The sequence below is a fragment of the Haemorhous mexicanus genome, chromosome 3, assembly GCF_027477595.1.
Source record: "Haemorhous mexicanus isolate bHaeMex1 chromosome 3, bHaeMex1.pri, whole genome shotgun sequence".
NCBI lineage: Eukaryota > Metazoa > Chordata > Aves > Passeriformes > Fringillidae > Haemorhous > Haemorhous mexicanus.
The window spans coordinates 73,969,456-73,987,596 of NC_082343.1; the positions used below are offsets into that span (position 1 = coordinate 73,969,456).

Here is an 18,141-nt window from a genome sequence, read left to right on the forward strand (position 1 = left end):
TGAAGAAGACCTTTAAGATTTTCTTAATATAGTCTGACTTCAGATCATCCACAAAATGTCTTCAGATATTAAAACCATTTTCTGTCTGACTCAGACACAAACTAGTTTTAAGTGACAGTTCACCCGGGGAGAATTATATTATTTAATTACAACCCCTCCTTCCCTAAGTGGCTGTATTTCCACCCCGTGGGTGGTTTAGAACTATGTTCTTCTTCATTTGAAAATTATGGGTTTGGTCACATTCAAGAGTTACAGGTGAACACCATTGATAACATCTTAACACAAAACCACTTCTTTTCTAATTGTTTCTCCTTCATATTTATCTGTATTGGAATAAAAGTTTTCAAAGTGCTGTATCCCTGCTGCAGCACTCATTACTGTTCAGCCAGCTGAGCTACAAATACACGGCTGTTTCACCAGTCATATCCCAGTGTGTAATTCAGCATCACCATTTATCCAGTGGCAATGGTTCTTTGAGCTCCATCATTTTAAGCAGCTCCCAAATCCCCTCCTCACCACTCACTTGCAGGGCTGCACTACAAACCAAGCCAGTGAAATGTTTTGTGTCACTGTCCAATCTCACAATGTAGTACTTATTTACTACATGTTTAAATCTAAACTACTTATTGACACAGGTCACCTGTATTAGAAAGTTTCCCTGCCGCAAGTGTGATGTTAGCAGAAGGTATCAGAAGACTGAAATGACATAAATTAGAACTGGGAGATGGAGTTATACTCTTAATTATTTCTTCCTTGTTCCCTTCTTCTTGATTTATTTTATTGCTTCCATTTTGGTGTAAAGATTTCAAAAACAAAAAATGAGGAAAAAAAGGAAGCTGTCAACCTCCCCATCTCTCCCAAAACACTCCACATGAAGCAAGTGCCAAGCTAAGCAAGTGCAGCATAACAGACACTCTGCTGAAAAAGTATCCAAGTTTGAGCTCCTAGCAGGAACATTTACAGATACCAGGTAATACCGCTAAGTCCCAAAGACAACTCTAGCTTCTAATGCTGTGAGCATCAAGAACCTGTTTTAATATTGTCCCAAAGGTCTGTGGGTCAAATTATTTAAATGTACACTGTACTAAAGAATATTCTCCCATCTATATAAACAATTACAACTCATAAAACAGTCTCTTACCTGGTTTCATTTTAGGTGATATAGAAAGACTAGGAGTGCTTGTTCAAAAAAAAATAAAAAGAAAGTAGCATAATTTTTTCTTTCTTCCCTTTTTCCTCTCAGCTTTACTCTGGTGGGTTATGTTCTGATTTCATTTGTTCTACTCTAAACCACATTGGTAGATGTGTCTACAAATTACTAAGTACTTGATTCAGTGTAATTTCAGAGTACTTTATCTTTGCTGCATCAGATCCCCATGGTCATTCCTAGAGAGCAGCATAGCACACTCTTGTGCCAGCTCACTGCCAGAGCTGAGCAAAGCACACTGTGTATGGAACATGTTAAGAGCTCCTACAAAGTGAGCTGCAGCTGGTTACAATGCAACTCCTCACAAATATTATCACAGCAAGGTCCCACAGCAACCATACTGCAAATTACAGGGACCCTGAGTCCACCAGGGAAGCCTCACAAGATCCACCAACATTGGTAGCCTCGGTGTCAGGACTCTTTTTTTCCTCGCAGTCTGTACATATTGCTGCTTTTCTGTTTTTTCTCCCCCCACCTTTGCTATCTCTAACTCCTCTCAGTAATTAGAGTAACAGAATCCATTCAAATGGGATCCAGACAAAAAGATGCACTGAGGCTGGGCCCTCACACTCTTACATTGGTAAGATAAAAAGAGATGAACACAAGAAGCTGGGATTAGCTTTCATAAATGGAAGCAGTTCTCAGTACAAGAGTAATCTTCAAGAAACCTTTCACTAGGCATGTTGGAGGTGCACCTTTTTTATTGTCTAGGCATTCAAAATTAATTTTCCTTCAAGCAAAGACACTGCTTTTCACTGAGTGATAATGTCAATGCTACTTCAAACACTTCAAGTTTCAGCCTTTTTTGGTGTCTTATGACTTAAGTGTAAGAATTCTGAGACAGAAGTGGGTAGATGTTTTTGCCCACATTTTCACATTCAAATTAATTCAAATTAATTTTAAATTTTCCCTTTTTTTAAAGGCAAGTGAACATTAGAGAGTACACTGTCTCATAAATCAGCCCCCCACACTGTTTTTCAGGGTATATCTGTTCAACTTTTTCTATGCTTCAGCTATGAAAAAACATGATTGAAAGCAGAATTCATCTCATTTCATTTTAGAGAGTTGTAAGGGAAGCATCTACAGGATTGGAGCTAGGATCCCTTTGTAGTCCCTGAAGAGGAACAGCAGTAAAGTAGATTCAACCCCAACATTTTATGTGCTTCCCTAGGATGAGATAAATTCCATTTGGAAAGTACTGCTTCTCCCTGCATCTACTACTACCCTGTATACTAGAGATTGTTCAAATGCCTGCCTCTTTCAATATGTAGTCTTCCCTGACTGCCTACAACCAGCCCATTTAAATTTCAAGGTTTTTGAAGCAAGGACTGTCTTCCTTCATATACATATGCAACAAATAGGTAAACAGGATCACACCAGCATGACTGTGGCCTTTATTTGCTGCCAAAGTATGAAGCATCAAGAACAGTGGCAATGCTAATACCCTTAAAAGATTAGCAATTAGAATTCATGGAAAAAAACATTGATTTAAATAAGAATAATGCTGAAAGACTACTGCAAAATTAAAAAACCAACAACAACAACAACAAAAAACAACAAAAAACCCCCAGCCATTGCATGCAACATGACTCTATAAGGCCAGATATGGAGAGCAATCAAAAAGAAAGCTTTGTCCAGCTTACAAAGTCTCTCCTTGTTATGGTTATGGACTCTGATCTGTTACAGCAGCAATAAATTTTGTTTATGGCTTTTAGCTTTTACAGAGGAGGTGAAAGAGGGACAAATATCATGTTGTCTCCACTCCTTAACTTAAAAAAATTTTAAAATGGGGCGGGGGGGGGGGGGGGGTGGAGTGGACAAAAAAAAGGGCCTTTTAACACAGGTGAGGACAAGTGGAGTACATCTGTAGCTACTAAAGGTTCCTGATCCAAATTTCTCAAACCTGAGCTACATTGCCTTTCCAGGTGACCCTATCTTTCCTAAGCTACTCTTTGCTTCAGAATGTGCAAAGGAAGAGAGCCACCACCTCACCACCTCAGTGATGGCCATACATTAAACACTGCAGGCAGAACCTGGCTGCTTAGATGTTCTTACTAGAATCCTCACAGAGTATGTATTCCCCTTGGCATCACTCATTACAGGTCAGGGCTGGGCAACAGCCCTGTGAGGAAAAAAGGGTGAATTCACTTAAACAAACAAGTAAATAAATAAGCTTTTGAGCAGGAAGGCTGTCCTTCATCAGCTAGGTACAGGTGGCTTTGTAGTGGAGAGGATTCAGAATTTCTTGAAGCCATCAGAAGTAGAAAATAAAGGGTAACAGTGCAATACTGCTGCACATGTGTAGAGCAATCAAAATTAACCTGAAATTTGTAAAGTATTATTACAACAGCCCCTCAGACCACCAGGAATTAAAACCTTTGAAACACCTTATACTCTGTTCACTAAGTAAAAATATAATTACCCAAATTATATGCATCTCAACCCTTCCTGCAGCACCTACATTTTTTTCTATATAAAACTACTAATGCAGTTTAATGATAGCTTTGATAGTCACTTTAGCATGTCCAGCTCTCACCTAAATATGACATTATTTCACCTGTATTCAGACTGACCTCTCTCCAGTCTAATAGCAATATCTTCAAAATAATATTATATTCCTCTGCAGGCTCCCTCTAATTTAATAAAACCTTCTCAAGTAAAACTCATCAGTGGGTGATTGATGTAGTTGTATAGATGCAGCTTTAATAAAATTACTAAGGTACATGTAAAAGCCAAATGTGCATAGAAGGGTTTCCATTCACAAACAAATAAATGCTGAAAACATAATTTCAAGAAAAACTTGCAAAGGAAAAAAAGGGGGAATAGCAAAGTAAGGTAATTACCTATCTCCCTTTGGTTTTCTTTTTTGTACTGTCTTCCCTTTGGGTCGTCTTTCACTTCCTAAACAGGGGCTCCCACCAGGGCCTGTTACCCGTATTGATTCAAGGCCTTTGGAAGATTTCTTAAAAGTAAATTCCACAGGTTCTCCTTCTTTTAGGCTTCTAAATCCTTCCATGTAAAGCTTGCTCTGTAAATAGGAAAAACACTATTGGTTACCATTGCCTTAAAAACAGTATTTACATTTATAATCAACAGGACAAATTACCCCGTCTACCATCCTACAACACATACAAGCAGAGTAAGTTTCCTCTGCAGGAGCTGTAGCAGATGACACTATGAATTATAGTCCTGGATAAACTGCAAACCCCATTCAACATTAAACAAGTAAAAAGAGCCTATTTTCAGTATCAGCAAAACTGAAATAACATTTTCCTTTTCTGTGATGAATGCTATAGATGAAGCAAAAAAAATGCTGTATTCTTAACTTCAAAACTCTTAACAGGTCTCAGGAAGTGAAAAGGTCTGGAAAGAGAGCAAATGTTCACTTCAGAGCAAATTAATTTATGATCAAAGTTTTAATAATTTGCATTCTTTATATCTGAGACATGGATCTGCTGCTCTGAAAATGAATCAAAATACAGCAAGCATGAGAGGCACTAGGAAGGCACTCTGAACAAAGTCTGCTGACATGGGCAACTCAAATATCCCAGTGAGCTGCTGAATTTCTGTTAGCTACACCAAAAATCTTATCTACCTAGCATGATTTATGTATGGGTTTATGTTTTCATTCACAGAAAAGGAAATTTTTATCATCAGGCATGTGAAATAAATACTGATAAATATTTTAATAATACACTGCAGTAGAAAAATCTTGGACAAGCTGAAGCCAACAGGAGCTTACCACTGATTCTGATACAATGAAAATTTTCATCATGATCCCAAACAAATTATGTACAATAGTAAGCAAGCATTCCAGGACAAATCTGATTAATCAAACTCTTAAATAAAATGATAATTGAGTTAAATGACAGGGAGGCTTCCGGGGGAGGTGGAGATAAAGTGGTTGCAGCACACTTTTATTTTAGAAATTACACAGTACATGAATAAAATCAGTTGGACTCACAGAGAACATTACAAAATACCTCAATTTACACACATCTAGAAGCCTTTCAGTAGAGTTATAACACATATTTTCTTCCTTTGCTCATTAATTCCTCAAAGGAAAGAGAAAAAAGTGTATCCTGACTGATTCTTAATCCATTCTCTAACATTCACTTGGCTGAACCATGGCACCAAGAAGGAAATTTTCACTGCAGGCGCCATCCAAAGTCAGTCACATGTCAGAAAAAGCCAAGTGACACACAACTTGCATCTGTTACTTGACAAGTGCAACTAGGAACACAAATCAGATGGCAATCCCTGACATGGCCTCCCTGTAACCACTCACGGGAGGTCTGCAGCACCAAGACACTGTTTCAGCAGAGCACAAGAACTGACACCTACACAGTTCATAGCTTCCACAAAAAGAGGGAGCTGGTTTCCTCACAAGGATGCACAGACAACAGGACCAAGAGCAAGAGCAGTTGCCCCTGAGCTGCCACAGAGCAAACTAGTTTCAGACACAAGGAGAAATTGCTCGCTATAGAAAGAATTAAACAGAGAAGCCCCAAGTAAAAGCTCCTTTTGCTGGAAACAGTTAAGACTCATCTTACCAGGGCACTGAATAACCCAATCCAAGGCCCTGCTTTCAACAAGATGTTCAACCAACCAGATGAAATCAAGAGGAGCCTTCCAACCTAAGCTTTCCTGTGATTCTGATATCTTAACCCAGTGCTGGTGAGACTGGAGAACAGGATTACAGATCCTGGTTCTGCAGCAGAGCTACCTTGGGGCACCTGCATCACTTCACTTCTCCTGTTTTTCTCAAGAGGGGTGCCACTCAAAAGTCTATTTTTCACAGCACTAATAGGCTAAAATAGAAATTATAAAATAACTTGGAATATTTATTTTAATGAAATCATGTGAAAGCATATATGCCTCAGCTTTCTGAAACCTTCTGAAAGTTCTCAGTGCACCCAGCACAAGACACTACTGCTGCTGGTCTGACTGAGTGGCTCAGGTGCTTATAATTTTTCCTGTAGCCAAAAGTAACCTAGAACACAGCTTCACTCATTAGGAAAAAGGATGGTTTTGGTTATTCAGTTGTGCAGTTCTAGTAGACTTGGCTCTTGAACACAAATGTAACAGTGTGAAACATGAGACAAATGGCTGATTTTATAGGCTAGCTATTTTAAAAGGTGGGGGAAATGGCATGGAAAGGCTGTGGGACACATGAAAGAAAAAATATATAATATCTGTTCCCTGAATCATTACCTTGGCTTTTTTGAAACGTTAAAATTTAAGGCATGAAAAAATAAATATGCAATGTTCTTACTAATGCAACTTAGGACAGTAATTGTGCACAAACCAATGAAACAAGCCACCCAGGAGGGCAGCATTATTTCAAGCAAGCTCTCCCCTTTGAAATGCCTGTATAGCAATAAGGGGATCTTTGCCACAATGAAGAAACATCCAAGTTCAGAATGACCCAAAAGAAGACACCACCACTCCTCAACTGAGACAAGAGACACTGCCTGTGGTGTGACTCCACCTCTAGGTGCGTCCCCAACTCTTCAGTCTTCAGTGGCCACCAGGGAAATCCTGGTGAACGGAAAGAACTGAACAATGTGTATTCTGCCCTAAAATAAGCACACAGCTGAATGTTCCAAAACCAGACAATCAGTACAACACAGATGGGTGCTAATCACAAGGGAACCTCAGAGGCATAAGCCCTTATTTTCCTGCAATACTGAACACAGCATGGATGCTTGCCTACTTGTTTAATTACAACTTAATGAAGATATAGTTAAGTCTCAGTAAGAGTTATGCATTTTTTTTTCCTGAGTTTCACCATTACTAAAAAATGCAAAAAGGTTAACATCTGATACACATAACATTTTCTTCTACTTTACCTCAAAATAAATACTTGCTTAAAATGTAACTTAAAGAAGGGCATTATTAGTATTCTAGAATGTTTTTATTTTTCTCATTTCACTGTTAGCAACAGAACTTGATTTCTAAACAAAGCACTCTATTTACAAGAGATTTTTAAACATTTAAAAGCCTAAGTAAAGCAACAATCATGCTTTCATGAATCACATGTTATGCAGGTGTACATTTTTTTATGTGTTTTTTTTTTGAGCACTTTTAACAACAAAAAATGTTGAAAAAGCCCCACTTCAAATGACTTGCACAGTTCTCTCCTTGAATAGATCTCAACAGCTTTTCAATGTTAGAGATGGATTTGGTGCTGTCTGACTTACTGTGCAAATGTATAGCTCATGGTGAGATTCTCTGGGGGTGCAGTAACAAACAATTCAAAGCCATTGTGAAAAAATGGCATTTGGAAACCAGCAAAACAAATCTAGACCCTGAATCCCTCTTAACTTGTCTAAAGAGCTGGACAAAAAATGGCTGTAAAGTTGAGAATTTAATGTTGAGAGACATAGATCAGTATTTTCCTCACATTACTTAAACAAATAAAACTGACACAATTAAAAGCAGCCAGAGTTTCAAGTCAGTGAACCATTTCTAGAGCCCTGAATGGGATGCATGGGCACACCGCCAACAAACAAAGAGAAAAACTTAAAAGCAACATGCTTTTCCTTGTTTCTCCCTTTCAGCTGTCAGAGACTTTACTGTTATTTTTACCAGCAGTCAATACAGTGGTTTCAGACTGGAGCTTTTTTTTCCCTCTTTTTAAATTTGACAGGATCATTTATGGTGATTTTTTTTTTTTTTTTTTTTTTTTTTTTTTTTTTTTTTTTTTTTTTTTTTTTTTTAATAGATATCCTAATGTAAAATCTCACATCTCTCTGTTACAAGCAACAGCTTGGTCCAAAATGCTGGCAATCTTGTAGTAGTATTGGTAACAATAAATACGAATAGAAAATCCCGTGATCACAAATTCGTGGAAAGCATTTCCTACTACAAAACAAAAATTAAAACTTAACAAGTATAAACTGTATTAGTAAAATGGTCCCCAAAGAAATGCACCAATTCCTGGGCAGTGTCAGGGAGTACTTACAGCTTTCACCAGGCTCTACAAAAGAAAGGAAGTTTGGAATTAAGGATCATTACAGGGGCCCTGATTGCCTCAGATATGTGTGCCTTACTTTTAATAAGTGTGGGGAGTAAGTGCCTCATCACAACTTTGCCATTTCTAGTCAGGGCTGTGAACAACTGCTTTTGCAGACATTAAATCCTTTAGAGGGACGAGGGGGAAAAGTTATTTGGTGGCATTCTGCTTACCTCGTTTATTTTCTGTATCTCTCATTTCTGACCCTTTTTATCTAGTGATTGATTGATTGCTTAGTACAATGACCAGATGCCACCAGTATGCTGAGTCTCCCAAAGTAAGAAAACTGTTTTTCCTCCAAAATTATCTACAATTAAATCCAGACATGAAGGAAAGCATATTCTAAAGCCCAACTACAATAAAGATTGTAAGAAAATCTCTCCAAAACAACCTCATACAGTTCCATCAAGAGCCGTCAACCTTTGAGTAAAGCAAGGGTACACAGTGAGAGGACCCAGAAATAAAACAATTTACACTGGATGCATACTTGTGCCCTTCCTTGCATTAGAGCAAAACTCATGCAGAATAGTAACAGTTCCATGACACAAGTCCTGCTATGAGGACTTCTGCTGTTGACCAAAAGTTCATTCTAGGAGGTTTGTGAAGACCATGATTTTTGCAGGCAGAACGCTAAAGCCAACAAAAAATTCACTGCCCTGAACAACAGCCCCTCCAAGGGCAATGTGCAGCTCTGCTGCACTAACACACGATTTGAGGATTGGGCACTCGCAAAACACCTCAACACTGCTCCTGCTGACCCTCAAGGGCTTGTTCCTGCTCCTAGAGGCTTATCTTGCACCAAATCTGGCACTTCTTTTGGTCCTCCCCATAAGCCAATTTAACTCGCTAATCTGACAGGAAACAAACCCAGTTTAAAAAGAAGGGGGGAGGATAAGAGGAAGAGGAAACAGAGATAGATTTTTGTTTTTCCAGTGAGCTAAATCTATTCACAGAGAAGTTCAATGAGCTCTGGGGTATACACAGTGGAAACAGCAACTTTTTGAGATGAGAATGTGCTCCTTAATATTTTATGTAAAAAAGCAAACTCTACACCATCACACGGGTTTTTTTAAAAGCTTAACATAACACAAAGTAACTTTCAAAAAGCTACAAAACACTATTTCTCAAAGATTTGCACTGTAAGACAAGGAAGAGCCATGTAGACTACATGTATAAAATATTTATGAGAAAGGGTGAGTTACTGCAAGTAACTTTACAGTAGGGAAAGAGCTGGTATGTAGGCAGTAACCACATGCAGCTGGTACACTGCAATTTCACACCTTTATTTACTTGGAATTTGTTTCTGTCTTGAATTTCCACCATGACCGTAGTCATGTTCATAACCTTGTTTCCATTCATCATCCTGTCGCTGTCCCCACACTGTTATTTTTCTTACTGAGAAGTGTGCAAAGGTATTTATTTACCTTTTGAACAAAAGGTTCCGTCTAATTCAAAACCACCCTCCCCATACAACAGAAGGATTTCTCATTTCTCAATTTATGTATCTAAGAAACTTCTATTACTGCTTTAACTTTTAAGAAGTTTAAATTACTAACTCTAACTCCACTTAATACTTACAGTTGTTGTTTCAATACAACTTCCAATAAGTGATTTCTTTTGATAATCTATTCCTTTTCTGCATTACCTTTTCTCAACCCAATGTGCCTCCCAAGAAAAGGGTCTCTGCTAGAATGATTAGGTAATTTGCCACAATTCTCCTTTTCCTTTACCTGTGATTCCAGTTGAACCTTTTTTCTATTTAAGTCTCCAGTACTTCAGCTCACCTATGTTTACTAAACAGTTCTCTTAAATTTAACATATGTATCTTAAAAAAATTACAACTTTCTGTCATCTCATTTATCTCACTTAATTTACACCAAGTAAACACAGCTCATGTTTTACCTTCATTTTTTAAACACGCATGTCTTCTGAAGGGTCAGCTATTCCTTTCAAGCCCAAAATAACACAACTTCTATTCTGAATTACTCTTTTGGTAAGAAAGCTATTGATGGTTGTGTACAGAAAAAACACATTATTATATCATAGTATTAGTCATGTTGTCCATATATAAATCTAAGCTAGAGATCTACAACAAGTCTCTCATAATTCCTTCACAAAGTGATTTTGGCCAAATAGATTCTACTGTGTCCGTGCTGCTCTTTGTTTCCAAGGAGCCAACTTCACTGAAGACACCGAACAAACTTTCTGCATAATTTTAAGTATTTGTGTTCAGGCCATGAATGCAATTTGGCCACGTCCTTGCTGTCTCTATATCTGGTTACACATCCAGCAGTGGCTGCTCTGATTTTGTATACTAATAAAAAAAGCCTGGATATTAAACATATCTTTTGCTTTTCCTCTTCAACATAACCCTCTTCTCCTGCTATAGTAAGTGTATTTTTTGTTAGTATAGCACCTGCACAACTGGTGTTCTGCTAGTAATTTTCACCCTTTTCTCCTTTTCATAGACCATTTATGTTACTGCATATGCAATTCTCATTTACCCAATTTTCATTGTTCTGTGCTTTAATACCAGGCATGAAAATCAAAACAGTCTCTTCTCTCATTTCTTAGATTAAGTATTTTCTCATCAGTCACACTAGGCACAAGAGAGAATTGACTCACTTCAGTCAGTTTCAAAAGGGAAGTTCCTCTTTTCCCACCAAAGCCTCACATTGACTCAGGAAGAAAACCGTTTAGCTCTCCTTGGCAGTGCCAGGTTTATGCTTTGTTTCTGCTCTCTGAATCAGCTCTATGCAGTCAAAAAACCCACCAGCACACCTCAAAAGAGGCCTTGTGAATGGCAGGTAAGGCTGTCCTGTGCTGCACCTTGCCAACTTATATGGCTTCAGTGATCTCCTGAAACCACACTATTAATCTCAGATAATTTAATCTCACACTATTAATCCCAGACCCTCAGAAGTTCCCCCACTGAGAAGCATCTTCTTCTCTTGATGGTCTCCCAATGGTCAAACCCCCCCAAGCTCTCTCCCCACAAGCGTTCCCTTGCTACCAGCTGACTGTACTGCTTTTGGGAGCCCCACAGACACCCCAGCATGGGGGCCCTTTCCTTCCTTCACTCACCACTGAGCTATTCCACCCTCAGCCAAGTGCAGTCCTCCCATGCAACTGAAACCACCTTTTTCTCTGTCCCAAATACTCATCTGCTGTAATGCAGTTTTGCAGAAACCCAAAGGCTCTTTTCTACAAAGATTAGGAACAAACAAACATGACCTCTTATGCAATCAATAAACAGGGCAGATTATCCTCTTTCTATTTTCATTAGGATGAGGCTCTTTCTTCCACACCCCCTAATTTTTACTCTTCCAGGATAAGAGGCCCTGATGTCCAGCTGACCAGACTCTCCACGGCATCCTGATATTCAATCCATTTTAGTGATGCTTCCAAGTGGAAAACTTCCCAAGAGGGAAGAACACCGTCATCAGACTCTTTGGTGTACCTCTTCCCCTAAAAATGTGCAATAAACTGAAAAATTCATGAGCTGCATACTTTTGTAGTGTCCACCTAGGCATAGTATTTTTCAAACCTCCTCTCTGTTAAAAAACACTAACTTCCAAGGCAGAGGTCAAAACAAGCTACTCCTGCAGCTCATCTATTACGAGAAGAAAGGAGTTATCATACAGAATCCTAGACCTTTTTCTCTTCTGGGAGGAAGAAAAAAAAGGAAAGAAGAAAAAACAGAGTGGGCCACCATAAAATCCATAAATACCACCAAGTCCACTCCTCTAATTTCTTCCAGAATGGATACAAATACAGCAAAACCTGCAAGATGGATTTGGCTAAGATGTCTCCCGTCAGGTATCTCTCCTATAAAATTAATGGTGAGGACAGAACATAGCATGGCTATACTTGACTCGTTTTTAAAACCACACTGATTATACTGAAACACAGTCCTCTTCTAGCAGATCTAAAAGTTAGCCAACTTCAGCGTACATCATTCCACAGAGGTGGAAATCAAAAGCACAGGAAGGCACAAAGTACAAGTCACAGTCTGCTGCATTTTTCAAGTACTGGTAGGAAGCAGAGAGTCAATGGTAGAGTTATGTCACCTAAACCACAGTTTCCTGCAGATATACTACACCTTTCTGGTGTCATTAACCATGTTTCCAGAAACAACTGCAGCACCTCTATTTTCCATGTCTGCCCTACGGTGTCTGCGACCTTCATTTCTGTGCTCCTCTGTACACCCCCATGCACAAGAATGACAACCCCTGTGTCAAGAAATGTTTAAGCTATATAAAGGTTTCTTATCCACCTCCCTCACCACCTCCCACCATCCAAAGACACTGCATATAATTAAAAATAAATTAGGCTCAGATTGTGATCTGCTAATTCAGATGTAGCAGGATGTCTCTCTGCACATTCACCTTTCCCTTGCTCTGCATAAAAGTGGCCTGAGAGTGATGTTTTCTTACTATAGACCTTTAACATCCATCTCTGAGGAAGCTGTTCTTCACTTCTAAATTGTATACCAGCTGCAAAATGGTACCAGGAAAATTCTGAGAAAGCAGTTCATCCACCTTTTTGTAACCCCTCACATGAGAAAATTAAGTGGTTCATACTTCACTGGTAAACAGAAGAATGGCTAACACTGTGGGCAGCTACAGGAGCCACAGGCTGACACTAAAACCCCTGCATTTTAAACAAATGAATCAGCAAATCAGCATACATATGGAGGCCTGAACCTCCTATTCTCATAGCAAAACCTCCATATCTCCCCCTATTCTCATGGCAAAACATATCCCAATTATCCTGACCTGCCTCTTTCTTCCTGAGGCAGTTGTGTAACGCGTAGCCACCAACAATTCTGCAGCCCAAAAGGGAAACAGAAGATTAGGGTGAGAGTGGCAGGGTTATGTCTCTAGATACAGGATAATAACCAGGACAAAAAGAATCTTACTTGTGAGGAGTAAATTGAGGTAGGGCTCTGGGGTGGTAAGGAGGGAGGTAAGAGAGTGGATGGCTGTCGGATCCTGATGGAATGCAGCAACTGGACTTTCTCAACAGCCCAGGAACAGGGAGGTGGAAGGGCTGGGTAATGCCAAAAATCCAGGGCTGGTACCTTACAGAGAAGGGCTAGGGCAATGGCTTGGCTGAGGACTGAAGCCAAAACCAAGCTGTGAAAAAGAAGTGGTGGATAGTTACAGCACCTCTGCGTTCTCAAAGCCCCAGACAAGCCAACTGCGCCCTCTTCCCAGTCAAGTACTGGGAGCAGAATGAAGGTTTACAGGCCAGTCCTGACCTGGGTCATGCTGGCAAGTCCACCCCTGCCCCTACCTCCTTTTTTTCTTCCTCTCCAGCTACCTATGGGCTGGAGTCTGAAAAACTGTCCTCATATCACTTCCACGCTCTCCAGGTGCTGGGCTGAGAACAGGAGCCCGCCAGCCCAGCACAGCACTGTGACTGCAACTTCACCTCAGAAACCTGAGATCATGCTGCAGAGAATGTTTTCTGAAAACTACCATCAGCTGCTTTAGTGCAAAGCTCCTCCATGATTCAATGACCTCTTCTAATTCTTCAGAGAAAAATGCTGTCTGCTTGAGAGCTCCTTCGAGCCCAGGAGCGAGGGAGTAAGTGAACATGCTTGGTATTTTAGCCAACTGAGAGTAACCATGCCCTAAGCAATTCCAAGATAAAAATCCATTATCTTGTAAACAGACACCTCTCTTGAACTATTCACCAGCTTTTGGGCAAACATAGTTTTCACTTTTATGGTACAGGTGTCCTTGCTTCCCACCGGGGACTCAAGTTGCACTGCACAAGGTCCCACACAAATGACAAAAGAAGCCATCCACAGGCAATACATCAATGCTGCTAAACCATTTGGAGGTCAGAACCTGTATTTGCCATCTATTTTATAATTCCATTAACTTAATATGCCAATACAAAAGCAAAAGAAAAATAAAATACTGGTTAGAATATTTGTTTACTAAAATCAAAGTCACCATACACACAAGAATAAAACAAGACTATCTGACCAAGTTGGTGGGGTTCAAATGCTGCCTATAAAACAAGCAATAAATAGGCTGAAATTTTTATCGGGGATGATTACTTCTTTTCACAACATTATCTGTACTGTAAATGAAAAAACCCTTTTCCCTTTACAATAAAAGAAAAAATAACAGCAACATTTATGCTATATTAACAATTCCTAACTTACAATTCAAGGTCCCTAGTATTTCTGTGATTCCTTAATTATGGTTTCCTTAGCTATTCTTGTAGAGCAGGTTATACACATTTACTCACCTTTTAATTTTTTTTTGTTAGAACAAGATAATCTAGCATGACATCAGTTCTACCAACTTATAGGCAGCTATATTTTCATTTGATACAATTTTATCAGAATTACAAGTATCTATTAAATATTCAGATATCTGAACAAAAGAACCCATTTGGTTTGGATGAAGAATGAGCAGAAGGTTATTTTATACTTCAAACATTAATCACTTTTTCTTTTTGAGGGAAGGGAGTGGCAGATGATCTAAATACATGATAATCAAGGTACTAGATAGCAGTGAAACTAGTAATAAAAGTCTAATTGGATGTAACAGGAAATGAGTGGCTGACTTCAGATTAAACTATTTTTTAGAAATACACAGATGTGGGAGGAGATAGCATTGAGGATTCAAAAAGTAACTTGAACTTTTGAGTTAGTATTTGGGTGAATACCTGTTTTTTAATTTTACTGTGATCTAGTTCCCTAAACAGCTGCATTTTAAAAACTGACAGAAATTGTTGGTTTGGAGCCACTTCTGTTATCAAATCTATATTCTGTTACAAAATTGTAGACACAACCACTGTTTCAATTAAACACCTCTGAATTTACAGTGATAAAAATGAGAAAAGAGCATTTGAGGCAAAACCCTTCTCAAGTAAATGGAAGGCAAATTAAAGTGATTTTTATGGAAGAGGGCTAAGGATTTTAATGATAGACTGTTTAATGTTAGCATGGGCATTGGAGCAGTACTAAGAAATGCTTGAAAAACTTTAAACTTTACTTGTTTTATTACTATGGTTATGATTATGTTTATTTTGATAGGAAGTAATTGTGAAAGTGGAACATCATGCATGCAACTGCATCAATCAAATGACAACAATGTTGGCTTCAGCTCAGATTGTAGAGAATACTACACTACTTAAATATTACTTGAGAGTCCATTATTGAATCTGTCATTTTTATGTCCCGATTTTAGCATGCTCTGGAGAAGAATGTAAATGTTTTCTGAGGCCTCCTGAAAGAGGGTCAGACCAGCTGCAGCAGGAAGACAGAAAAGGGTTCCTTAAGGACAAGTCCTTCCTCTTGCAGCGTGCTGACACAGCTCCCACCAACACTGGTGCAGGAGAGCAGACCCAGAAGTGTCACCCTGCTAATTCTGAATGTGTTTGCTTTGTGGGCTGATGACACCTCAGACACGCCAGACACATCTCATATGAAACCCAGGCCATGACTAGTTCTGATGCAGTTGTAAGGCAAACAATCCATAGGAGAAATCCTTCCAAACACATATTTATGGTTTATGTGCCTCACCTAGAAACATCCTTCCAATATCTGTCCTTCTTTCAATACAAGAAGCCTGCTGTTTCACAGGGCACTGGTGGCACGTATGGCACACTCTGTTTTCCCCTGCCTGTCAGGGGCACAGATCCTGCCTGACAAAGGGAGCAAAACAATGATTGAGTATATTCTCTTCCAGATACCCTTTCCAGGACAAGGGATCACAAGACCAGGCTTTGCAGTATTTATGTTTTCTTAATTGCCAAGAAATTTATTTCTATTGTACCCATCTGTAGTAAGATTCAATCAGTCATAATTATATTCTTCCTCCCAGCCCTGGCTGAAGACTTCTCTTCCTCATAACATTACACTTCATATTGGAGAGAAGAAAAAAAGAGCACTATATAAAATGGCATTTTTTTTCACTACAACATATTAATGTTTCCATTCAGTCTTTTTGCTGCTGTAATGGTCTGTTCTCACAGACAACCATAACATCAGTGAAAGCTTCTAGCCCTCCCCTTCCCTACCCACACCAATAGCTCAGTACCCCCAAAAACCTGAAATCCATAATAAACAAAATGCAGCCTGAAATCTCTACCATCTGTATTACTCCTTTACAGGTCCAATAAAAGTGGCCTGCTCCCCATGATGTTTGCTTTTAATACCAGAAGTAAACAAATCCCAGGCTTCATTTTTATTGGACTGCTTGAAAGGGAAAGCTCCAAAGACTAAAATCAGAGCTATAATCATATAGTAACTATAACACAAGAAACCCAGCTGAGTTGTGGGAAACAAAAAATTCTGAGCATTATTTTTTCTTTTCTAGACTCCTTTCAGTGGCATACAAGATTTATTTTCTAGCTACTATGTAAGAAGCAGCTGTTTGTAGCTGAAAGCACAACACATTATGGAGTGGAAGGGTGATCATAAAAATCAAGTGAGTACACATTAAAGTGAGAGAAATAAAAAAGGGTTAGACTTGTTAGGTGTGTGACTTCAGCTTCAGTATCATCTATGTGCTCCTCCTTGACTGTACAAACTCAGTACTCCCTTATCACAGTTCACATACATGTGTATGAGCATGTGAAAACACACACGTCATTTAAAGGCAACTCCATAACCTAGCTTAATCAAACTGATCAATCAAACAGCAACCAAATTAAACACTAGGCCACACAAAGTGTCCACTGCAAAGTACAATAAAGGTTAGCTAGGAAGCTCCTGCTGGCAGAAAACGTGACTTGTCAGTAACTTGAGTTCTGCAGACATCTCTTGTACATACTACACTATGGCAGAACAGGTATGTTGCAGTATTTAACCACAAAGGCTTCTTAAAATCCAGGCAGTACCTACACCAGATGCATGTGCCCAGCAGTTCTTGCAGCAGCAGCTCCCATTGGGAGAGGAAGAGAGCAGGATCAGGAAGAAAGCTACAGGAGAGGGAAAACTTCTGACCAAGTGCTCAAGCACTCATAAAATAAACTCCAATGATTATCAGTAGATTCACCTGAGCATGGGCCAACATCCATTTGTGCAGACTGTGACTCAGTTACAGCTATAAACAGCTCTGAAGGTGCAGGGAAGTCAATCAGCAACAATCACCTCTGTGTGGGAATGACCCAGGCTTTGGTAAAAGATGGTAGGTGAAACTGTTATGTGAAATAGCTGTGCTCTGTTTCCACCAGGTGTGGACAGCTGGTACAACACAGTTTTTAATCCAAGTCAGATTTTGCAGACTCAGTCAAAAGCCATCCCCACCTTCAGGTGGGGACTCAAAGCTGTGGCAGGTAAGAATGGGGATGATCAGGATCTAAGAGTTGTTGGTTCATCCAGGCTCCATCCAGACAATAGGAGGGAGGAAATACAGATTCTGACTGTAGGTTCCCCTCCTGCTGTGCAAAAGGAGGCCTGGGAGCCGTGGAGTTGCAGAGGGTGCACAGGGATAAGCTGGGGAGCAGACCTGCCTGCCTTGGCCAGATGGGAACCTGAGCAACAGAGAGTCTCGTTTGCTCCCACAGAACACATAAAGGACAAAAGGCATAAACAGATGAGCAGATAAGAATTTTTCACTAACCAAAACCAACAAAGGTGTCAATGTGATGCTACGATCTCCTCTGGAAAAATTTTTCAGCAATTTTGGATAACACAAGAAGTATATCTAATTAGATAGGCACAGTCTAAGAAAATATTCTGTGGTAGAGCTCTTGAAAAAAAAATAATGGACTGGTAAATGCTAACATACTGCAATTCTGTTCACCATGCTGACAAAGTTAACCTGATAAATCTGCTTTTTAGGTGTTTTGAAGGCTAAAAGAATACATTACTAATGTCTGTATCCACAAAGAAGTGGTGCATTAATTCCTGAAGCTGACAACCACCATACACAGCGGGCAGGAG

General features: G+C 39.4%; 1 protein-coding gene across 2 annotated transcripts in view; it reads right to left on the reverse strand.

Moving 5' to 3' along the window:
* LIN28B (lin-28 homolog B) overlaps positions 1-18,141 on the reverse strand; it is an 85,233-nt gene that overhangs the window by 34,176 nt on the left and 32,916 nt on the right. For both annotated transcript variants that reach the window (XM_059843384.1, XM_059843383.1), the window contains exon 3: positions 4,051-4,235. In XM_059843384.1, coding sequence (XP_059699367.1) covers positions 4,051-4,235 — 185 coding nt within the window. The remainder of the gene's footprint in view (positions 1-4,050; positions 4,236-18,141) is intronic.